This window comes from Chiloscyllium plagiosum, chromosome 15 (genome assembly GCF_004010195.1).
Source record: "Chiloscyllium plagiosum isolate BGI_BamShark_2017 chromosome 15, ASM401019v2, whole genome shotgun sequence".
Taxonomy (NCBI): Eukaryota; Metazoa; Chordata; class Chondrichthyes; order Orectolobiformes; family Hemiscylliidae; genus Chiloscyllium; species Chiloscyllium plagiosum.
Genome location: NC_057724.1, coordinates 29,851,379 through 29,876,074, shown reverse-complemented (window position 1 = coordinate 29,876,074; position 24,696 = coordinate 29,851,379). Strand labels below are relative to the sequence as shown.

Genomic DNA, 24,696 nt, shown 5'->3' with positions numbered 1-24,696 from the left:
CACGTGAAGAGACCATGCCAGGTGCAATCATACATTGTCCCACTCCTCCTGAAGCCAGCCCCTTGAATTGCAGTTGTTTCAATCCATGCTTTACTTTATTCCCCCTTACTAGTACAGTTGCATGTCTTCCCAATTGTCATTCTCCTTCTCTCCACCTTGCAGCCCCCAATCCCCATGAATAGATTTCTGAGTCTCCTTCACACAGCAGTAGGCCCGCCCTTTGTCCCTTCACAATCCCTTTAGCAAGATGGGAAGCTGCATATTAATGAGGTGAGATGTCTTGGTAATAAATTGGTTCAAAGCCCTTTGTTTAAATTCATTTGTGGGACATGGGTGTTACTGGCCAGCATTTATTGCATGTCCCTAGTTGCCCTTGAGAAGGTGGTGGTGAGCTGCCTTCCCGAACTGTTGCAGTCCACTTGTTGTGGGTTGACCCACAATGCCGCTAGGGAGGGATTTCTAGGATTTGAATCCAGCGTTAGTGAAGGAACAGTGATATATTTCCAAGTCAGGATGGTGAGTGGCTTGGAGTGGTGGTGTTCCAATGTATCTGCTGCCCTTGTCCTTCTAGATGGAAGTAGTTATGGGTTTGGAAGTTGCTGTCTGAGGATCTTTGGTTAATTTCTGTAGTGCATCTTGTAGATTGTACTGAGCATTAGTGGTGGAGGGAGTGGATGCTTAATTGACAATTCCCTGCTGTCCAGCGAGAAGCTCACCCCAACGATCAGTGGATATGTAAAAAATGCAGTGAGTTGCTCCTGAGGTGGAGACCGGCCTCAGCAAAATTCCTGCATGATTCTACTGCAAATCCTGCCATAACCCATATCTGTCAGGCCCCTATAAAGTTCCACCCAGCTTCATGAACATCATGTAATCAGGGCAATAAAGAAGAGATAAAATAAACTGTAATGTTAAATGGAACAAACTCTTACCTATACTCAAGATTTTTTTGAGGTTTCGGTGCAAATCTGGACATAATATTATATTTCATGACTGTAATTACTGTTATGAATTTAGGAACATGGGACCAGAGGTAGGCCATTCAGCCCATTGAGTATGCCCTATCTTTCAATATGATTGGGCTGACCACATGCTTCAATGTCTTTTATCCACTACACCCTCAAAACTCTGAACAACACTGTTAAGCAGAAATCTATCAACCTCATCTTAAAAATACTTAAAGACTAACCCTCCACAGCCCTTCATGATAGACAACAGCCATCAGAGTAAAACAATTTTCATCAAGGACCTAAGCACCATCCACTTATTTTAAATTGTGTCCCCGGTTGTAGACTCTCCAACCAATGGAAACATCTTACTTACATCTACCCTGTTTTGTAAATTTCAATGAAATCACCTCTTATCCATCAAAAAAAAATCTAAAGAATATACAGGGCCAATTTGCCCAGTCTCTCTTCATAAGACAGTCTTGTCATCCTGGGAGGAAGTCTGGTTATCTTCATTGAATTCTCTCTATGGGAATAATATCTTTCTTGAGATAAGGAGACCAGCACACAATACTCCGAACATGATCTAACTGAGCTCCTGCACAACTGAAGCAAGACTTCATTACTTCTGTACTCAAATCCTCTTGCAATAAAGGCTAACATTCCATTAGGCTTCCTAATAGCTTGCTGCACCTGCAAGTCAGCTTTCAATGACTTATCAACAAGAATACCCATGTCCCTTTGTACATTGACACTTTCCAATCTCATACCATTTGAGATTTAACCGGCACATCTCTTTGACCAACCAACATGGATATCCTCACATTTTTTTACATTACCTTCCACCTGCCATACCCCTGCCATTCATTAAGCCCGACAAAATTCTCCTGAAGCCATTGCATATCTTCTTCACAGCACCCATTCCCATTCAAGTTTGTATCATCCTCAAATTTGAAAATATTACTTTTAGTCCCCAATTCAAAATCATTGTGAAAGATTGGGGCCCAAGCTCTGATCATTGTAGTACCCCACTAGTCACAAATATGATCAATTTATTCTTCTTTTTCTTTTCTATCTGTTAGCCAATCATTGATCCATGACAGGACATTACCTCCTATCCCATGTGCTTTAATTTTTCTAAACAGCCTGCTGTGCACCTTATCAAAAGCCCCTTAAAATCTAAGGATGCTATGGCTATTAGTTCTCCTTTCTCTGTTTTGGTAGTAACATCTTCAAAACATTCCATGTTTGTCAGATATGACTTGCCATTTGCAAATCCATGCTAATTATGCCCAATCAGACCATTATTAATCAGGAGTCTATTTATCCCATCCTTTACAATAGATTCCAATATTTACCCTACAAGTGATGTAGGCTAACAAGTCCTGTTTTTCTCTCCCACTCCTTTCTTAAATGGAGATGGTATTTGCTAACTCCCAATCCATCGCAATCATTCCAGAATCAATATAAGATAATCACCAATGATTATTGACTATCTCCAATGCTACCTTCTTCAACACTCTAGAATGCATACCATCAACTTTTAGCTCCATTAATATTTTTTCTACAGTCTTCTTACTGATACTATTTTCTTTCAACTCGTCATTCTCCCTAGTCATTTGGCTCTCTAGTTCTTGGAAATTTCTGGTATCTTCCTCAGTGAAAACAGATACAAAGTAACAGTGGTTCAGTGGTTAGCACTGCTGCCTCACATAGTCTAATTTTCTTTTCCTTATCAGTTTCATGGTCTTCCTTTGTTGAAATTTATAATCCTCCCAATCCCCAGAATAACTGCTATTTCTTACAACTCTTTTAAAATGTGTTAATTTAGTATGTAATTGACTGGCTGTACATCTTTATCTTTGTGTTCTGGTGCGAGAATACTTTGCAAAGCAAAGGACACTGACTGCGATTGGGGAATACATCGCATTTGCAAAGAGATGAAGCTGCATGATTCGAGTCACCAAATCTGCAATACAGTGATAGAAGTCACGTGAAACAGTTTCCGGTTGTAATAAAACAATTGTATTTGAATATTCCAAAGATATATCTTTTCCCTCTGTTTTTCTCTGAAATCCCTCTCATCAAAGTTAATAAGTTGTAAATCCAACAGAAGACTTCATCACCACAACTGGAGGATTCCCAAAGAGAGAATTTGAAATCCACATCACTATCTTCAGAAAAACAACTTCAGCCAGCCATCGCGATTCGGGAAGACATTCCAGCCAACAGTTTTCATGCAAAGTAACTTGACGACAGTCCAACATTAGGAGCATCTGAATCATGCTATTTTTTTCCAGAATGCAATTACAACTTGGCCAAAGTACTTTAAGGAATGAAACTTTGAAGAATTGTATATTTTTTCCAAACTTGGAGGGTGTATTTGTGTATATATTAGTTTTCAAGGAGCATTTATATACATATATTATATATCCACATAATTTAAATCTTTTGTTAATAACCTGTACAATTTGGCATTTTTTTTTGCCATAAACAGATCATTTATTTCTTATAAAAGCTCAGCACTTGATTCGTATGCTGAGCTATGTACAGAACAAAATAAATATAGGCAATGTCCATCACTTGTTAAATTAAAGCTTTACTGTCACCAATGGAGGAGGCAAAAGAGTAACTAGGGAGAGAATAGGGCCTCTTGAAGATCAACATGACTCCCTATATGTGGAACCACAGGAGATGCGTGAAATACTAAATTAATATTTTGCATCAGTACTTATTGTGGAAAATGACATTGCAGCTAGGGAACTTGGGTAAATAAATAGTAATGCTTTGAAAAGTCTCCATATTATTGAAGACGAGGTGCTGGAGGTTAGAAAATGCATAAAGGTCCCATGCCTAGGACCTAATCAGATGTATGCCAGAACTTTGTGGGCAGCTAGGGAATTGATTACTGGGCCATGGGTGAGGTGTCAGAAGACTGGAGGTTGGTTAATATGGTGCCATTACTTAAGAAAGGTGGTAAGGAAAAGCCAGGGAACTTTACACGGGTGAACCTGATGTCAGTAAGTTGTTGGAGGGGATTCTGAGGGACAAGATTTACATGCATTTGGAAAGGCAAGGATTAATAAGGGATAATCAGCATAGCTCTGTGCATGGAAAATTGTGGCTCACTAATTTGATTGAGATTTTTGAAGAGGTAACAAAGAAAATTGATAAAAGCAGAGCAGTAGACCTTAATTATATGGATTTCAGCAAGGCGTTCAATAAGGTTCAAGAAGCTAGACTGGTTAGCAAGATTAGAACACATGAAATAGAGGGTGAGGTAGCCAATTGGAAACAAACTTGGCTTGAAGGCAGGAAACAGAGGGTGGTGGTCAAGTGTTGTTTTTCAAACTGGAGGCCTGTAACCAGTGGCATGCCGCAAGGATGTATGCTGGGTCTACTGCTTTTCAGCATTCATATAAATGATTTGGATGTGAATATTAGATGCATGGTTAGTAAGTTTGTAGTAACACAAATAGTGGTAGTGTTAGTAGACGAAGGCGATCTCCAAGTACAATAGGACCTTGATCAGATGGGCCAATGGATCAAGGAGTGGCCTATGGAGTTTAATTTAGATACATTTGAGGTGTTGCATTTTGGTAAGGCAAACTAAGGCCGAACTTATACACTTAATGGTGGGGCCCTAGGAGTGTTGTCGAACAAACAGATCTAGGGCTGCAAATCCATAGTTCCTTGAAAGTGGAGTCCTAGGTAGACAGGTTAATAAAGAAGGCAGTGGTATGCTGGTTTTCATTGGTCAGTGCATTGAGTTTAGGAGTTGGGACATGATGTTGTGGCTGTACAGGACATTGGTGAGGTCAGTTTTAGAATACTGCATACAATTCTTGTCTCCCTGCTATAGGAAAGATGTTGTGAAACTTGAAAGGGTTCAAAAGAGATTTATAAGGATGTTGCCAAGATTGGAGGGTTTGAGCTATAAGAAGAGGCGGAATAGACTATGTCTATTTTCCCTGAAGCATCAGAGGCTGAGGGGTAATCTTATAGAGGTTTATAAAATCATGTAGGGCATGGAAAGGATGAATAGCTAAGGTCTTTATCCCAGGGTAAGGGAGTCCCAAACTAGAGGGCGTAGATTTAAGGTGAGAGAGAAAAAATGTGAAAGGGACATGAGAGGTAACTTTTTCACACAGTGGGTGGTGCATATATGGAACAAGCTGCCAGAAGAGATGGTGGTGGTGGGTACAATTACAACACTTAAAAGGCATCTGGACGGGTACATGAATAGAAAGGGTTTATAGAGGGATACAGGCCAAAAGCTGACAAATGGGACTAGATCAGTTTAGGATATCTGTTCGGCACAGACAAGTTGGACCAAAGGATCTGTTTCAGCGCTGTGTAACTCTATGTCTCTGAGTGGGATGGGGTAAGAATTCAGTTCACCCACCCTAATTTGGTTGTAATATTGCCAATAACAACACAACTGATGGCATGGTGGCTCAGTGATTAGCACTTCTGCCTCACAGCACCAGGGACCCAGGTTCAATTCCTGCCTCAGGCAACTGTCTGTATGGAGTTTGCACATTCGCCTTGTGTCTGCGTGGGTTTCCTCCCACATTCCAAAGATGTGCAGGTTAGGTGAATTGGGCATGCTGAATTGTCCGTAGTACTAGGTGCATTAGTCAGGAGTAAACGTAGGGGAATGGGACTGGCTGGGTTGCTCTTTGGAGGGTCGGTGTAGACCTGTTGGGCTGAAGGGCCTGTTTCCACGCTGTAGGGAATTTAATCTAACTGTGCTAATCATTAAAGATGCAATTTGATTTATTCAGATACTGTAGCTCAATGCCCCTAATATGTTAAATTTTATATGAGATGATACAGAGCATCCTTTGATTCACCGTGAACAATGCCACTGCAAATTGATATTGTACAAAGCAATAGGTAACCAGGGATTAAGGTATCAACTTGAATCTAATCAAAAGCTTTGAAAGGTTTACAAATAAAATAGCAATATGGATATAGCTGATACGGGTCACTACTTTTGACTTGTCTTGTTTACATCTTTATATTGTTTTCTGAAGATAAGGAATAACTCTGGGCACTCCATAAGGAAGAAAGTAAGAAATTGAAAAATAGTTAAATAATTTTGGGAGATAACTGATCATTCAGATTTTCTCGAGAATGTTCTTCAAGGCAAAGAGGTAAGAAGCAAAACTGAAGTGCTGTCAGAGATGAGATTCCGAGGGATATACTGGATGTTAAAGTGCAATTAAATAGTTCAGACAATAAATTTATTATCCACATTGGTGGAACAAACAAAAGTGCTGCAAATTGCGGAATTTTGCCAAATGGAATTGTTAAGGTTTAATACATTCTCTCTGCTGAGTAAAGGGATCTTATTCAGGGTGTCAAAAGATTGCTACAATTTGGTGACAGCCTGCCTATGCTAAAAGGCAATTTCCAATCCTAATTGATAACATATTGTTGTTAGACAGTAGACATCTGTGGATATCACATGAAGGCATTAATTGTTTTAGTTGTGACACCTTTCCAGGCAAATAATTTACAATATTCATTCACATGTGAAAGTTAACACTTATTTAAGTCATTTCAGCACTGTTAGCATCCCTTGCCCATTTCAAGATAAGGAGACTACACAGGAAAATTACACAGAGTTTGGAACATAAATTTCCCCTTTATTTATCTTTGGAACAATGGCACAGCTTTGGCCAAAAATTTGATCCTTTACCTGATTCCTCTACGAGATCAACAGTTGTCAGCACAAACAACATTTTCACAAACTTTTACTAAAGAACTTATTGTGTAAATAAGGTTTGTTTAGTAACATTGAAAAATCTGAAGGTGCTTTTTATTCTCTCTACTTTATCTACATCACTCTCTCTCACTATAAAATTACTTCTGCCCCAAAAAGCTCTTTCCAACACCTAACCAATGGCACAAAAAAAGCCTGCTGAGTCAGGTCATATCAGCCATCAATTTGGAGTAGTTCCTATGTAACATGGTAAGAAATGGAAATAAAAAGCATGATTCCCTCAATCGTCTGTTCTTAATCTCTGGCACCATTGTTTTACAGGGTATTCAAAGGTAAACTTATGTTCGTATTGCTCATTATTTACCTTGCCAACAGGCCGAGTGCTTGGCTGAAGTCAGTTACAAGTTCATATCTGATGCCTTGGAGTTACTATTACAATTTGACAAGAGAACCTCAATCGAGATATAGACATTGAATTATTTCTCTAGCACAGGATGAAGGTGTCCACAAAAGTTTTATGCTTGAGTTCATACATGTTAGCAACATTCTGAATTTTTTTTTATTTTAATGAAGTTAAAATTTTGTTTAATTCCCAGACATTTTAATGTAGCTACAACATCTATTTATTATTGATCTGCAAGAATCAGGGATTTTAAACAAATGGAAGGCAAATATTGTTTCCCAACTAATCTGAGCTTGCTTGAGTGTATACTGGTTGGGCAGTTACATGCTCACTTACCTCAGAAGTATTATGGGAACTAACTGAGGACTTAGAAAAATCCACTGCTTCTTTCTAATTGGCAACTGGTCATCAACCCAGAGTTGACACTATAGTTAGTCATGACATTAGTGTTGGTCACAGAAGGGTGAGGATAGAATGCCAAATACAATGTTAAATTGTTCTTTGGACAAGATCAAGAAATCCAAATCTTACAAATGTTCAGAAAGAAAATGTAATGACATTGTCAGATAACATTCTTTCCTAACATCATTTCTAATATTGTGAAACTTCAGGAGTTTTGTGCCTTTTCAAACCAATTCTCTGATCTGAGATGCACAACATAAAATTAATGGTGACCTACATTGAAACTTGCAATTCCAAACAAACAATTTCATGTGATATGGAAATTTTTGGCAGAAGCACAGAGTTCAGGGCATATTTTTTAAAAATTACTGATATCTAAAGTTATTTTTGTACTGGTGCCATTTTAATTTTAATTGAATAATCAACATCAGCGATTCAATGTTAGACATTTCCTCGATCCCCCCACCATTCTGTTAACAGATTGGGATGAAAATAATCTTTGGATGATTTTTTACAGCTTTTCCACCATTCCAGCAGCATGAAATGTTGCTTGCTAAGAATTGCTAAACTCCAACCTAAAATATTATTGTAAAGCAGTATCTTTTCAATTTCTAATGTGTGACCTTAATATTATTATTAGATTCAATGCATGCCAACTTGCATTTATATAGCTCTTATAACGCAGTATAATATCCCAAGGCACTTCACATGGTATTCTGAAATTAATGCAGCAGTGAGCCACAGAATGAGATATTGTACCAAGGAAGAAAACCAAAACTTTGGTCAAAGTGGTAAGTTCTTAAGAAGAGTTACCCTGGACCAAAAATATTAGCTGTTTCTCTCTCCACAGTTGCTGCCAGAACTGCTGAATTTCTCCAGCACTTTGTGCTTATTGAAGTTTAAAGACGTAGCTTAAGGTGAACGTGAGGTAGAATTGTGCAAATATTTAGGGAGGGCATTCTGGAGTTACACTTGCCTTGACAGCTGAAGGCACAGCCATCAATAGTAGAGCAATTAAAACTGGGCGTGCTCAAGAGGACCATAATTAGAACAGCACAGAGTTCTTTTAGAGGATTGGGGCTAGAATATACAAATATAAGGTAGAGAAATGGGCAAGGCCATTAGGGATTTAGAAACAAGAATGAGAATTTTAAAACAGAAATGCTACTTATCCAGGAACCAATGTAGGTCACCGAGCAAAGGGATGATAGTTAAACAGGATCTCATGTAAGTTAGAGCATTGGCAGCATTGTTTTGGTTTCCTCAGGTTTATAGAGGATAAAGTCAAGAGTGTATTAGGATAATAAAGTATAGCAGTAACAATCACATCAGTGAGAGACTCAGCAACAGATGAACAGAGACAGGAGCAAAGTCAGATGATAATCTGGTATGGAAATAATTAATGACACATGGACATATGGCTGAAAGCTCACTGTGACAACAAGTTACTGAAAGTCTGGTTCAACCTCACATAGCTGTCATGGAGAGGGAAAGAGGTGGTGATTAGGGAGTGACATTTGCATTGGGTCCAAAGACAATGGCTTATGTCTTCCCAATATTTACATGGTAGAAATGTTTGCTCACTCCTACTCGAAGTCAGACAGTGGACAATCATGAGTGCTGATATTGTGGTAAAGCTATGTGTATCAGCATAGCAGCTGATGTGCATGCACTATAATATTAAATCCATTTTCATTTGCTTACCCTCAATTATAATCAAAAAATCAACAAAAGAAAAATAACCCAAATAATGCACTTAGCTAGGTCAGAAGATGTCCCCCGAAATGGCTTTTTAATTACAGATATTGGTAGGTTGACCAAGTCATGATTCATTGCTTCGGAACTGAACTCCATGGTGACTCCTTCACCAACGACATCCTATGACTGCTGCATGCATCATCTACAGGATGCACGACAGTAACCCACCATACTTATGTTAACAATCTCCCACAGCCCCAACCTCCAACAGTGAAAAGCATGAGATCAGCAAAATCAGAGGAAAGCCATCAGGCATGAATCACTCACTAGCTTAACATTTCCATTTGCTCATCACTGGCTGAAATTTACAATTGAGAGCCTCATCACCAGAAAGAACTTTTGCAGTTCAAGTGCAAAGCTCCCCACTCTTGCTGCAAGGATGATAAATGTGATGGGCACTCATTTTCATGTCCCGCAGATTCCCCTTCACCCTAACTCTCGAAATAAAGGTTTAATAAATGGTCAGTTTAATCTTTATATATGTCAATCTACTCAGTATAAACATCCATTCTTTTAATTCAGTTGCATTTCCCAGTTTGTGAACCAGGTGTTCTGAAAAAAGTAAAGGCCATCAGCCACGTTTCAATGTTCGTCTGTGTATAAGCTCTGGGACTCTCCACTGCAACTCCCTAGACTCTGTGATACTGAACCCATAGTGTTCTGAAATCATTACTGCTTCCCAAAGAAAGACAAACATTGCAAATGGTGTTCAAAGACAAAACGTTTCCTTCCAGGAAAAGCCACAGAATAAAACTTAACAAAGCAATTTAATTTCAAAATTAATATATTTCTATTTTATACTTTATTCAGCTCTGTAGTGCCACCCTTACATTTTTGCAGCAAGTTCTGTACAAACAGTTTCCATCTCTAAAGGGTGTTGTGTTTAAATAAATATTTTATAAAATAAAACTCCAAATAAATATTTAGACTAATCAACATATTGGCAAAAATAGAAAAAGAATCAGTAACGTTTTTTTGATTGATATACAGGATGCCAATTGTACCTAAGCAATGCAATAATTGGAATTTGTATATTGGGTAATACAGCCCGATGTTAGAGGGAGAGGGAGTCGGACATTCACCTGAATGCACAATGTACCAATAACCGGAGTCCTTCCTTCATATGGCACCATTCACAGTATTATTGTGGTATATACAAAAATATATCAAAGTAACTCTAACAAGGAAGCAGGCTCTTGCTATTTTCACAGCCCAAAGAAAGCAAGAAAATGCCTGTGAATGCAACGTCGGGTCAGAACTCTCCAAGAAGGCCCAGTGATTCGTCCTCAAACTGTATCAAGGTCCCGATTGTACGCTGAACTGATGATCCGATAGGTGCTCCATAAACATTCAGGCAATAAAGTGTCACTGCATTATAGTTCAAAAGGTGTTCTTTTTTCTCTCTCTCTGGGATCCTCAGGCAGATTCTACATGGCTTATTCCATCCGATTTCAACCCCTGTTTCACGTAATGATTGTTAAGAGAGAGAGAGAGACCAGGGAAAAGGCTCGTCCACTTCATTGCATAACGTCAAACAAACCAGTCCAGCAGCTTGTCTCCTCGCGGGTTGCCAAACAACTTTTAGGAAAACCATCAGCTGCCATCCACAATGTAATCACAGGGCAGTAATACTAAAGGAAAGCGGCCCCTCTTGTTATCGTACTGAATATGGGCCAGTTTGTATTATGAATTACTGTACTAGTTTCAGGTTTACATGGAGGCTCAGGATTGGTCCAAGAATTCTCATGCTTAAAAATATAAATATATAATTCAAGAAACCGTTTTGATGCAAGGTCCTGCAGGGAGAGCAGGATGGAATTTAAACCCACCTTACCACACACACACACACACAGTAAAAGGCCAGGCCATCCCAGGGGACATCTGAAACTATAAGGTCTTTGCTTCATTTAACTGCCAGTCTACATTAACCAGTGTGAAGAACCACATACGTAGTCAAGGACAAAATAGCCCCCTCGAGCAATTCCAAGACCTAATCTGACAGGAGGTCGCTTTCTGCAAATTTGTGTATGCAACGGTCAGCCAGAGGACTTGAACTTCAGAGACTGCGTTGCGTCGCACGCTATGGTGAGGGGAGGAAAGGTTACTGAAGGCACTGTGCAGCAATGCCACGGCAGATTCCTTGAGATTGCACACGTTTAGGCTGTTCTTGAAGAGAATCGGGTAATTCAGTTAACAGGCAGGCTTGAAAAGGATTTCAGCACTTTTCCCTTAAGAGGAATCGAGTCCACACACAGTAGTTAAGGGATGGGGGCTAGCAAACTCCTTCAGAACGCAACTGACAATGGGATTAAGTGGATGCACATCTCAATTAACAACAGAATCGACTTAAAGAATAAGTTTAAAGGTGTTCAATTAAAGAATGCATCCTTCAGGTTTCCAACGGTAATAGCCCATATAGAACATAGTATACCACCCGTGATCAGCTTCAACCTTCTAGGAGTTCTGATTTTTCAGGCTCCATTGAATCCTGAAGAGAAAATAATTGATCATTCGAGGTACAATTGTTCTGCATTATTAGTCACATGGAATGGGGCTCAATAGAGATATTCTCAAAACGAATTTCATGTAACGTGTACAGTTTATCAATGATAATGTTAGAATTAAGTTTATGAACGGAGTGTTAAAAATTTTTTAATAGAACTTTAGAACTGATCCTCATTTACTGCGGGTGCCTGCGTATTCCGCAGCGTAGCTCCACAGAGAGTGGAGAGAAGCATGTTCTGACTCAACGACGTTAGTTACACTGATTCGGTTTTAAAACGGGACCGGGGAGCTCTATCTACCTTGACGCCCCTAAGAGCAGTTACCAAACGCTCACTTCCCGCCTGCAAGCCAACTCCAGACAGACAAGGCAGCGCATTGTGCAACGGAGAGGCCACTACCATTGAGAAAATATTGGATGAGTGTTCAGCAGCGCATGGCGAATGGTTTCATTCATTCAGCGTAGGAGGTGCTATTGTGCCTGGAGCTGCGCATTAAAACAAAGTTTTAGCAATGTTGCTGAAACACACGTGTGTGTGTGTGTGAGAGAGAGAGTGTTGGGGGGGTGGCGGGGGGAGGTGGGGAAGGATACCTTTCTCACTATCACATTGGCATTGTGCAACGCTGCTTTTCAAGGCATCAATAAACATGCCTGCCCAGCAGTTTCTGAGTGAGGTCAGCTTCAGTAATCGCCCCTGCCCTCAGAGCCATTGCAGAGAAACACATCGAATGCTCAGTTTCCAAGACATGTGTAGCTCATACACATCCGAAAACGAGTTCTCCTTATCTGAACACAGCCAGTGATTCACCAACATCACATCTGCACTGCGCGCAACCTTCAGGAACCCTCTGAACCCCGCAGCCAAACCATCAAAACGGTTTCAAACGTGTGTCTACAACTAAACTACGCGAATATGTAAATATGCAAATAATAACGATGTTTGTGATTGAGGAGGAGAATATATTTCCAGTGGACGATATCACATTTCCAAGCCAAGCAATAAATATTGAATACGTCTACGGTGAAGGGCAGACTGCATGGTTTTCCCGTGAGCTGAGTGGCCATTGGCTGCTCCCCAGTCCCCACGCTGGCAGTGCTGGAGGAGTTGGGGTGAGGGCGGAGGTGGGGGTTAGCGGTATAGGTTAGTCCCAGTCGCTCCCAGCCTCAGTTCCTCAGGTGAAGTATCCTCACTGTGTGGCCTGCTTAGGGGAGTGTGCGCTGGGAGGTGGATTTATCCAAGCGCTCTCTGGTCAGGCAGTTGACAAACGGAATCACAGGAATTGGCCGGCAGAGGAACTCACTGGGTTTAGATAAGGAGCACAAGGAAGATCCCACAAGAAGGTGCGTAACATGAAGAGGGTTGATCGTTCCTTTCCCCCCCGGTAGACTCCAGGTCGAGGTGTGGCTTTTGTTTCGCTTTTCAGGAAGGGATCTATCCAAACATCCAGCCGAGGGTTGAGCAGCCATCCTCGGCCCCAGTCCCCTCTCCCCCACCCCAAGGACCCACATCATCATCCTGTCCATGTCCTGGGCTGGTCTCGGATTCTCTCTCAGAAAGCTTTTTGTTTGTTTGTTTGTTTTGAAGAGAATGTGCCTTCTGAACTTCCACAGGGTTTATTTAACACCGGTCGCGGAGTTAGCAAGAGCGTCCTGGTCATAAAGGCTTCTCGATGGTTTTCGGGCAAGGCGCGTTAGAAAACTTCCTGCACACGGTGTTGGAGTTCCTGCACCGGCAGCCCGGCCGCTTGACGCCGTCGTAACATCCCTGGCAGAGGCGGAGGCTGCCTTTAGCCGGCAGGTAGCACCACAGGCACGGCATGAACATGGAGATGAAACCCATGGCGGTCCAGCGGGCACAGCAGTGGCCTTGGCTGCAGGAGCACGGGTTGTCCGCACAGTTGTCCTCGTCGTCGCTGGAGCAGTGATAGAAGAGGCCCTTCACACAGCACACACACGTGCCGTACTCCAGGGCGCTCTGCAAAGAGCAAAGGCACCTCTGCTCACAGAGCCAGCACGAAGGCAGAGTCCTGGGAGCCGTGCACTCGCTGCACTTACACTTGCCGCACTGCTCACACCGCAGCGAGTGTTGGCTGCAGTCCTGACCGCCGGGAGCCTTCTTCAGCTCGGCTTTCAGGTCAGCCTTGGGCTGCGCCCGGATAATCCCCTGGCCCGAAGGAGACGAGGTCAGGCTGAGCAGCAGCCTCTGCTCCGAGGTGCTGCTGCTGCGGGACGCCGAGCTGACCGTGCTGGTGGAGCGGCTCAGCTGCTGCTGGGGCCCCGAGGCCCGGCGATCCGCCACCCCGCTCAGGCTCGCCTCGCCAGGCCGTTCCCACTTGTGGGCCGAGCCGCCGGGACTGCTCCTCGGGCCGCTGAGCACCGGACGCTCCACGTAGTCGTTGTTGGCTCGGATGGCCCGGATCTGGTCGATGGAGAGCACCGGGCCGTGCTGCAGCTCGCCGGGGTCAGGGTCAAACCGCTGCCGCCCCCTGTCGTGAGCGAGCTGGAGGGAGAGGGGCGATGCGAGCGCTGCGGGAGTCTCCATCTGAATGTGGTCGCTGCAGGCCCGGGGGCTGAGTGCACATTGGTCAGACCTGGGGTGGGGACAGCACACACACAAACACAGAGACAGAGACAGAGAGAAAGAGGTCAGCGAGGTACTTACTGCTGCAACACTAACCCCCACCCATCCCAGAGGGGCCTCCTTCAGGAGGAGCAGCTCCCTGGACCAGCCCATACCCCAACCTTCCTGGTAACCTCCCCCCTCCAGCCTCATCCTAAGGGACGGGGATGAGGATTCGTACCCTGGTACCCAGCACTACAACCCAACACCCCGCAGCCCAAACACTGCTGCTCAAAAATCCGTGCCCAGCCACCCTTTCAACAGAATGAAAACATCGCCAGTATTTCAGAGAGACTCAGGCCGGGGCCGGCTGGGATCGGGTCCCGGTTATCACGCCCACTGCCATCCCCAGTTGGACCAGCCCCGGGGTTTAACCTTGGGGACGATGCTGGTTTGTCAATGGATGGAGCTGGGACTGGTGAAGATTGGCATCAGCCTGGCATCTTGGCACAGGGAGGTGCGGATGCTCCCAACTTGCGTTGATCGGGAGCAATGTGACCCCAGTGATAGGGACCCCCCAGCCCACCCCGTGCTCCCATTCCCGGTGAAGGGGGCGCTGAAAGCTCTTTGGCAAATTTCAGCTGAAGCATGGTCACTTTTACCCAGTCGATAATTGCTTTCGATGAGAGATGAAAACCCGGAGATTTCAGGCCCTTCCACTGCCGGGTGGTACCTCGTATCCCAGGCCAGAGCTTCCAGCCCCAGGGAATACTTCCTAACGGACGCATTGGGAGCCGGGGCGAATCCCAGTGTCAGTGAGACAACAGCGGTGAGACCGCTCTTAGCACCCGCTCAGCGAAAGACCTAACCTAATGAATCGAAAATATCAGTCCCAGCCATCCTAGAGCCATCGTAATCCGGAGCAATCCGAATTATAATCTTTTTTTAAAAAATCAACAAGAGCACCTCGAAAGAAATATCCTCATCACGTCTTCCAGAACTGCTGTGTTTTCAAAGCGAGTTGAAATCATGGTAATTCCCAAACCGGAGATTCAGCCTCACCTAACTGAACATTTGCAGCATCTGTCTTTGTTTAAATTGAAGGGGATCTCCGCTTCGGGAGTCAGGCAAGAGTGTAGTGATGCGGAGTTCGAGTGTGGCCGGGCGGTGGGACCCGGTGGAGCAGCACTCTTCCTTCCCTATTGAATAGCAGGGAGTTTGCAATTCCGGATGTGCCGAATCCGATACAGCAAGCTGCCTTGAAATGGATACTACATGCGAAACTCAAATACTGTAGCAGGGCTATTAGACAGCGCCAGGGACTGAGTAGTCTCCCCGTTCACACACACACACACCAGACAACTAATAGGAGAGCACATGTACTGGGGTCACATTCGCCAAGCCCCCTCTGCAAATCCGATCGGGAGTCCAGCAGCATTTAACAGAACATGTTTACTCATCCCAGCCCGAGTTCGGTGTGGGGATTAACATGTCATTTACATTATAGGTGACAAGGTTAATCCCAAGTAAAATTGTAAACACAAACATACAAATACAACTGCAAACAGGGGACAACCAATAAATGTTATTTCAGAGAGAAAAATAATCACCCGGCCTTTCTCCCTCAGTTAGAGTTGAACATTTACCATAACACTGAAGAGTTGTCCTGTACTATCAGTGAAGTTTACACACTGCCTTTCGCCTCTGTACAGATTCTTTAATGGATATGACTGGAGCCGGCTACTCACTCACAGTTACATTAAAATGAGGCTACTCAGGCATTTGATCGATATTAAATATTATCTCTTCCCTCCCTCCCTCCCCTTCACACAAGTAACAGGATGCTGCAGCCAAGTCTAGTTTAATGCAGTCCCCTGTGTTGAGGGAGAAGTGATCATTGATCGGAAAGATCTCTGCAATTGCCTGAAAACAGCGTTAACCCCTGTCTGTATAAGATATCCGACTCCAGTCTGCCACATGCTTCTAGAGGCGAGTGCATACAGCTGGTGTGTATACATTTGGACAATATGCACAGATTACAGCAGGTCATGTCCTATCCTGGCGTATGGAGTGCTCACCTCGCCGGCAATGTGAGCTGCTCCTTGGCTTTGCTGCCAGTCAGATTGGATAGACACCTTGCCGGCTGCGCTCCGACTCCAGCCACGCTGCCCCGGTCAATGACAAGCTCCGGGAGTGAAGGGCGCCGGATCCTGGGGCTGTCAGCGCTCACTGACGCGCTGGAAAGAGGGGCTCTCGACCAAACATCCCCTTCGCCAGTGCCGCAGCTCTGCTGCTAGTTACTCCGATGCATGAAGGCAGAGTCTGCTGTGGGAGGGGATGGGGGGGCGGGTGGAGGGGGGGTGGGGAACAGGAAGCATCAGGAAAATGCACCACACACAAACACACAGTTCCCTCTCTCTCTCCTCTGTGTACAGGGATTTGCCCGGTTACAGCTAATGGCTAAATGGCGTCATCCACGTGAAACTGAATAGGCTATTTGCCGTCCCAAAGGTTTCTCCGCATCCGGTGGTGGGCCATTGGTGAGGGCGAGTTACTATTTGTAAGGCGAATCACCCAATCTGTGGCGGGCACAGTCAGCTGGCTCGGCTCAACCTTTCCGTGGAGGCGATGGTCATATCTACCCCGAACTGTTTGATGTCCTGCCCTGAGCTTCCGCTCGGAAACACCTCCAAGATCTCCGTGCCCATATATACTTTTAAAAAACGTTTCAAACGGGGCAGATGGCGTGCTATTTTGTGATTTTACTGAACTCGGGCAAAAGACAGACACTTGAATAAAGCGGACTAGTATTTCCCATGCATTTCAAAGCCATTACTGACACTTTCAAAGCTGATATAACCTGAGAGTCGGGGAGGTTGAGGGGTCGGCAGCGGAGATAGGAAGATGTTTACCAGATTGTGTACCAGAACGAGGACTTCCACCTGTTAGTGTATTCTGAATGGGACATCAACTCGGCCTCCCGTTCGCTTAATTCATAACTTGGAGATGTCGGTGTTGGATTGGGGTGTACAAAGTTAAAAATCACACAACACCAGGTTATAGTCCAACAGGTTTAATTGGAAGTACACTAGCTTTCGGAGCGGCGACAATCACCTGAAGAAGGAGCAGCGCTCCGAAAGCTAGTGCTTCCAATTAAACCTGTTGGACTATAACCTGGTGTTGCGTGATTTTTAGCTTAATTCATAAAATGCTTTCTCCCTTACACTGAAATTTTTAACCTTTTGTTGAATAAAGCTTTCGACTTCTCATATTAATGACTGAGACCCGGCTACTAATTACGTCCAAGACTTACAATGAATCTGTTTGTGATTTACAGCAGTGTATATCTCACCGCGCTGTATCCGGTTTGCGGACGGAGAACTGGGGTGGTGAATCAAAGCCGTCATCAAGCGGTATGATTTGGTTCTGCAGATGTCTGAATGACTGTTGTAAGAAACATTTCACAGCCCTTGTCCGCTCCTAACCATGCTTCTGAATCATCCGCCAACATATGACATCAGGGTACAGAGGAGGGACTCCAGTTCACTCTCACACTGAGTGAGAGGTCACTGGGTTAACAAAGCCCCTGAATTGCTTGGCCAAAGACATACACGATTTGGCATGAGCGTGATTCCGTTCGCTTAGCCCATACTTTCATCTCGATTTTCTGACCAACTCCCCAAAGAATTAGGATCCGAGAGACTCAAACTGTTCTGTGTTTTGGAAAACCATCTCTTCAGCGGCTATTTTCACCTTTTGAAATAAGTTGTTTTGTTAACTATCTTTTACTGATCAGGGATTATGTAAGTATCCCTTTGCGGATATCTCCAAGGAAATTGCTCATCACTGGTTCTGTTGCTTTTCATCTTGCAACGCTGTGACTCGATCAGCAATAATTCATCACTGAAATATCACTCCACGTACTAGTGTGCACTTAAAAACAATTTTAAATCAGCAAGGACTTTAATCATATTGTCCTTTGAACACCACTCCCGTTCTGTTTCACATCGTTCAAGTTTCAGCCAAACAAATATAACATTTTTAAAAATGGAAATAGTGATAGATACGTTTTAACCCTAGATTTTACTTCAAGCTTCCAAGATATATTTTAGAGAATTTACAAATAGAATTTTCATTTAAAACTCGCCTAACGCAGAGGAGGAACACCGACCGAGGTACAGCTGTCTCTCCTACAAACTATGCAGAGCTTGCTCCCAGGAGCCCAACAGCGAGGAGATCAGCGCTGGGAGGCTTAAATGCCAACACAAAAAGGCACAAAATCTTTATCCTAAGGAATGCAGGCCGTCAGCCAGACTGTCTCAAATAGACATTCTCTTATATAGAGGTAGGACTGAGTATTAGAACAGTTTGACGGTTCTTCCCCAATCAAATAAAGAAACAAACAGGCCACAGTTCATCCCCCTTCACCATCCACCTTTCACACCAAAGTCCAGTTACCCAAGTCTCGCCATACACATACAAGCCAGCTATATTTCACATTAACAAGAATATGGCTTTTTTTTGCATGAAAAGGTGAAAATCTTTCTACATCTAACCCTAAAGAAATAGTTTGCAGCCCTAGATCTAAGTGACACTTTTCCAAAACTGTATTGTGCCGTTCACGGCGTTATATTCCAAACAAACTTTGTAATCATTTAATTTACTTTATGTACGCCAGGAATTTACAAAAAAAGTATGCAAAAAAGAAAATTCAAACTTGCAAATGTTACGTTTCATGGATCAATGTTTAATGGGGTTATTTCATTTTCTTGGTGACTGCTATATGTTAACTAATTAAAGGTATGTAACTAGCATGAAGTAGTTCGTAAATACTGATGCAGGACTAACACCTCTATTATTATATTCTTCAGGGATTCCAGTGGCTATTGTTTCAGAACAGCAGGACCACAATTCCAATATTCTACTGCATCATAAAAATGTGGCCATTTATCCCATGATTCTACTATAAAGATACTTGTGTTTAACAGGAGTGCCTCTTTAAACTTGAAAGATCTGACTCCATGTTTGCAGTTTAAAAAAATTGAATTTAATTTTTCAAAAAACATAGAAATAAGAAGCGGGTATCAGCACTGTAAAAAAGTATTTTAAAAACAAGTTCAATAACGCCTTTTAAAGGTCATCCCTCCCAGTCTACATTATATTTGATTCCAGTTCAATGCCATATACCCTCCAAAATAGCCTCATAAACCATTCAATTGTAATAAGCCTAGTCAAATCAGGCCAGGTGAATTGGCCATGCTAAATTGTCCGTAGTGTTAGGTAAGGGGTAAATGTAGGGGTATGGGTGGGTTGCGCTTCGGCGGGTCGGTGTGGACTTGTTGGGCCAAAGGCCCTGTTTCCACACTGTAATCTAATCTAATCTAAAAAAAGAGGGTGGAAATATGTGCCAGATTTTTCAGAAACCCCACATGCTGAGAATGCATTAAAACAGATAACTGTGCGAAAGAAGGACATTTTAGGATCAATTATGGGTTCATTGCTATTAATGGGGAAACATTGCAGATTACAGAGCAGGAGGAGGTCACTCACTTGGCCATATCTGTAACAGCTCTCTGGATTAGCAGTTCAGTGAGATCCACTCTCCCAAGCTTTCCCCATAATCCATTTGTGGGCGGCACGGTGGCACAGTGGATAGCACTGCTGCCTCAGAGCGCTAGGGACCCGGGTTCAATTCCCGCCTCAGGCGACTGACTGTGTGGAGTTTGCACGTTCTGCCCGTGTCTGCGTGGGTTTCCTCCGGGTGCTCCGGTTTCCTCCCACAGTCCAAAGATGTGCAGGTCAGGTGAATTGGCCATGCTAAATTGCCCATAGTGTTAGGTAAGGGGTAAATGTATGGATATGGGTGGGTTATGCTTCGGTGGGTCGGTGTGGACTTGTTGGGCCGAAGGGCCTGTTTCCACACTGTAATGTAATGTAATCTAATCCAGGGAAATTCTCTCCTTCAAGCATTTATCCAATTCCTTTTTGAAAGTCACAGTGAATCCATCTCCATTATTTATCAGGCTGTGCATTCCAAACTTTTACCACTCAATGGGTTAAATTAAATATTTTGCTGAACACCTGAAATCTTTATCCCTTGACTGTCAAACCCTTCATCAAAAAAAACAGTTTTCACTGTTTGCCCTTTCCATACCCCTCATGAGTTTGCGTACCTTTCAAATCTCCTCTCAATCTTTTCTTTACTCAGGAGAACAGCCCAAAGTTCTCCAATCTACTTTCATAACTAAAGCCCGTAGTCCCTGGAATCACTCTCCTATATCTTTCTAAACCCTCACATATTTCCTGAATTAAGGTGTCCAGAATTGAAAACAATACTCCATTTATGGCAGAAATAGTGTGTTATATGAGTTCATAATGGTGTGCACGCCATCCTTCCATTTATAAAGCCCACTTTCTCAAGCTGATCCACCATTGTTAATGCTATCTGTGCAAATAACCACAGGTCTCGCTGCTCATGCACCCACTTTAGAACTGCATCCCTGATATTATATTTCCTCTTTTCCTTGCTTTTAATGAGGTGCTGTGAGAAAGGGACTGAGTGTTGAGAGCCATAGAGAAATGGATGACAGTGTTGCAATACAGTTTTGGAATGCATACACAGGAAAACATGTTAAGTCTAATACTGGACACGGTGGAAATCATGGAGCAAGATTCTTTGAGTGTGGAAACTCGTTGATTGAAAGTGAAGCCAAAGGAACTTTATTATGGTTCTGGGAGACTGGGAATGAAGTGACAACAGAAATGTAGGAGGAAAGGGTCATATATGGTTGATGACTCTGTCAAGTACAGTGTCGGGGGCAGGAGATGGGGGTGTGGAATTCTCAGTGAATTCTCAGTAAAGTAAGACATGTCAGAAGGACCACTGTGAAAGGTAGCATCATCAGAACAATTGTGACAGAGGTGGAGAATCCAGGAGAATATGAAGGATTCTTTGTTGGAGGCAGGGCATGAGGGCACTCAAGATAATTGCCAGTGTTGATGGGTTTATACTAATTATTAACAGACAGTCTATCCCCAGATATTGAGACAGGAAAGTCAAAGAAGTATAGGTCATTGTTGAAGATAGACCATATGGAGATGAGAAAAAGGTGGAAATTAGAAGCAAAGTTTCTCCTTTATTTCCAGTGCTGGGTCAGAGCAGGAGATGGCACCAATAAAATCATTGCCACACCATAAATGTTGGGGAAGGGGTCTGGAAATAGAAATGGAACAAGGAAGGTTCCACAAATCCTGCTAAAGGATAGGCATAACTTGTTGCCCTTTATTAGGAGGCTGTGAGACAAGTTAAAGGAGAAATAGTTCAATAAGGGAATAGTTTCAATCAGGAAAAGGAAGGCTATGTGGGTGGAGAGACTGTTCAAAGAAGAAGAGAGCTCTCAGATTGTCCTGTGTAGCGAGATTGAACATTTCTAGTGAACAGAAGGCAGATAGGGCCAGGACACTGGAAATTGCTGAAATGACATAGGCTGTCAGGAGAATCACAAATTTAAGTGGGAAGAGATTCAACAAAGTTAGAAAAAGTAATATCAGAATGGGAAGAAATGAGTTCAATGGAGTAGGAACAGACTGAAACAATGGGTCTACTCGCACAGTCCTGTTTGTGGATTTTGAAAGGCAGGTAGAAGCAGGATGTTGGGGTCAGGGATTATTTGGTGGGAAGCTGAGGAGAAGACTTCCAGTGGGGCTATGTTCAGTGACAGTCATGGAAGCCATTGCTTGATGTGCAATTGTTGGGTAATCCACGGGGAGGTGGGAAGAAGTGTCTAAGAGTTGGTGTTTCACCTCTGCAAGGTAGTGATCAATACACCAGATAACAATGGTACCACTCATGTAGATTAGACCTAAGAGAATAGGATATTGCAAACTCAGGGAAAGACTGTTTAGATTAAGTGTGGGGCAGAGAGAAATTAAGATGACCAAATCAAGCTGACAGTTCTCAATTTAAAAATTGAGAGTGAGTAAGAGGCCAAATGAAGGGTCCAAGTGGAGGGAGAATACTAGAGGTTGGTAAAAGGGCCCACTAATCAGTGATAAGGATATCTGTATAACTGTTCAGAGCAAGGCAGACTGAGATGTGCATTTCAAAAGATAACTAAATTAGTGCATTAATGTGTGAAACACTAATTGATAGGGGCTGTAACTGCCTAACAGTTTATTCATTTTCCCCTCAGTTCCTATGATATTAAATAATTGTTGCACCAAATCAATTGCTTTCATTTCAATTTCATATGGCAGTATTCAAAAATGAAAGAAACAGAGAAATAAATGTCTTTCTTCCTGGAGCTCTCATTACAGGGTACATATTTCTCAGTTTTGTATTTCTCTCTATATATATACATTTAGGCCACAACCCAACAGAATGGAAGCAAGTTCACCACTTGATCTTTATATTACAATTTCACTTGAATTTGTAATTATTATTAAGTATGCCCTCATTGTCTTGGTTTGGCAGGCTGATTTGTCTGGTCGACAAGGTCAGAAAAAAGATGCCTTTCCAGACTACACTTCTGTCACTGGAAAGGATCACATTGCAAGCTGTCCTAGTTGGCCACTTCTATAAAGAGAGGAAAAGAAAATCAAAAGCTAAATGGGATGATTTTTATTACATCCCAGCCTTATAATGGTGTATAGCTAAGTTGAATAAAATTCTTCTAATAACTGCATCTTTTAGAATTCATTGCAAGGTATTATTTCGAGCCATAGAGACCGAAGGTCTCATATTAAGTTAATTGATTCAAGCTGCAGGGACAGTTGACTGCTACAATTGTTTTTCATTCCTGGGATATGGATGCTGCTGGCTAGGCAAGCATGTTTCTTATTACAAAATATCTTTTAGAAGGTGACGAAGACTTGGCTCGTTGAACTGCTGTCATCTTTACAGTGTAGGTACACTCAGAATGCTATGAGGGAGGGAGTTTCAGGATTTTGACCCAGTAAAAGGGAAGGGACAGCAATATAGCTCCAAGTCTGAATGGTGTGTGACTTGGAGGTGAGCTTGCAGATGGTGGTGTTCCCATGTAACTACTGTCCTTGTTCTTCTGGGTGGTAGAAGCCACATTTTTGGAGGGTGCTATTGAAGGAACTTTGATGAGTTGCCGCAATGCATCTTGTGGATGATACATACTGTTGTCACAATATGTGGTGATGAAAAGTGTCAATGTTGAAGGTCATGGATAGAGTGTCAATCAAGTGGGCTGACTTGTCCTGAGTGGTGTCAAGCTTCTTGTTGGAGCAGCATCAATCTAGACAAGCGGAAACTATTCCATCACACTTCTGTAGATGGTGGAGAGGCATTGGGAAGACAGCTGGTGAGTTGGTTACGGCAGAATTCTTATCCTTGACTATGTTGTTGAAAATCAGTAATTTTATTTCTTGTCCAGTTCAGTGTCTGGTCTTGGATGTTGATAGTAGTGAATCATCAATGGTAATGTCATTTAATGTAAAGAAGAAATTCTTGATTCTCTCTGTTTTTGTGATTGTCTTTGTATAGCAGTTCTGTCATGCAAGTGCTGCTTGCCAATTATCACTGTTTCAAGAATTAGGAATGGGCAATAAACGCTGGTCTTGCCTATAACATCCATACCTCATATCTGAAAGAGAACAAGAAAAAGGGACTACATGTTAGTGATAACTTTTTCTTGACTGAGCATATTTGTCCAGGCCATGTATATGGAGACCTCTACCGCTTCAGTGTCTGAGGAGTTGTGAATATTGTGCAATCATCAATGAACATCCCCACTTCTGGTTTGTGGCACAGAAATCAATGATAAAGAAGCTGAAGATCATCAAAGTTAGGATGCTATCCTAAGGAGGTCCTGCTGTGATGTCCTGGTATTCAGATGAACTGAGTCCCAGGAACTGCTGTGAACCAACTGAATTAGTTTCAGCATCCACCATAAGTATGCTCAGTCAAGAAAAAGTAATCACTAACATGTGGTCCCTTTTTCTTGTTCTCTTTCATATATTAGATTAGATTAGATTAGATTACGGTGTGGAAACAGGCCCTTCGGCCCAACAAGTCCACACCAACCCGCCGAAGCGCAACCCACCCATACCCCTACATTTACCCCTTACCTAACACTATGGACAATTTAGCATGGCCAATTCACCTGACCTGCACATCTTTGGACTGTGGGAGGAAACCGGAGCACCCGGAGGAAACCCACGCAGACACGGGGAGAACGTGCAAACTCCACACAGTGGGTCGCCTGAGGTGGGAATTGAACCCGGCTCAGGTGCTGTGAGGCAGCAGTGCTATCCACTGTGCCACCGTGCCGTCCACGAGGTATGGATGTCGTAGGCAAGACCAGCATTTATTGCCTATTCCTAATTCTTGAAACAGTGATAATAAGTCACTTTCTTGAATTGCTG

At 42.9% G+C, this 24,696-nt stretch overlaps 1 protein-coding gene across 7 annotated transcripts; it reads right to left on the bottom strand.

Moving 5' to 3' along the window:
* Positions 1-9,989: 9,989 nt before the first annotated feature.
* LOC122557190 (protein sprouty homolog 2) lies at positions 9,990-17,801 on the bottom strand. Of its 7 annotated transcripts, none has more exons than XM_043704603.1 (3): positions 17,618-17,798; positions 16,383-16,629; positions 9,990-14,335 (listed from the first exon to the last, which is right to left on the bottom strand). In XM_043704603.1, exon 3 carries the CDS (start codon positions 14,284-14,286, stop codon positions 13,399-13,401), a length of 888 nt encoding a protein of 295 aa, XP_043560538.1. In that variant the 5' UTR covers positions 14,287-14,335; positions 16,383-16,629; positions 17,618-17,798; the 3' UTR covers positions 9,990-13,398. The 7 variants fall into 7 exon arrangements, with proteins under 7 accessions (XP_043560538.1, XP_043560537.1, XP_043560542.1 ...); XM_043704602.1 differs by lacking the exon at positions 17,618-17,798 and adding an exon at positions 17,217-17,344; XM_043704607.1 differs by lacking the exon at positions 16,383-16,629 and having other exon boundaries at positions 17,618-17,801.
* Between the last annotated feature and the right edge of the window lie 6,895 nt (positions 17,802-24,696).

Bases quoted from the DNA above. Each gene is read 5' to 3' on its own strand.
- LOC122557190 (XM_043704600.1), bottom strand. From the start codon at position 15,335: ATGATTTCAACTCGCTTTGAAAACACAGCAGTTCTGGAAGACGTGATG. The intron at 14,336-15,270 runs GTGCTCTTGTTG...TCCCCACCCCAG, and splicing joins ATGAGGATATTTCTTTCGAG to GTCTGACCAATGTGCACTCA.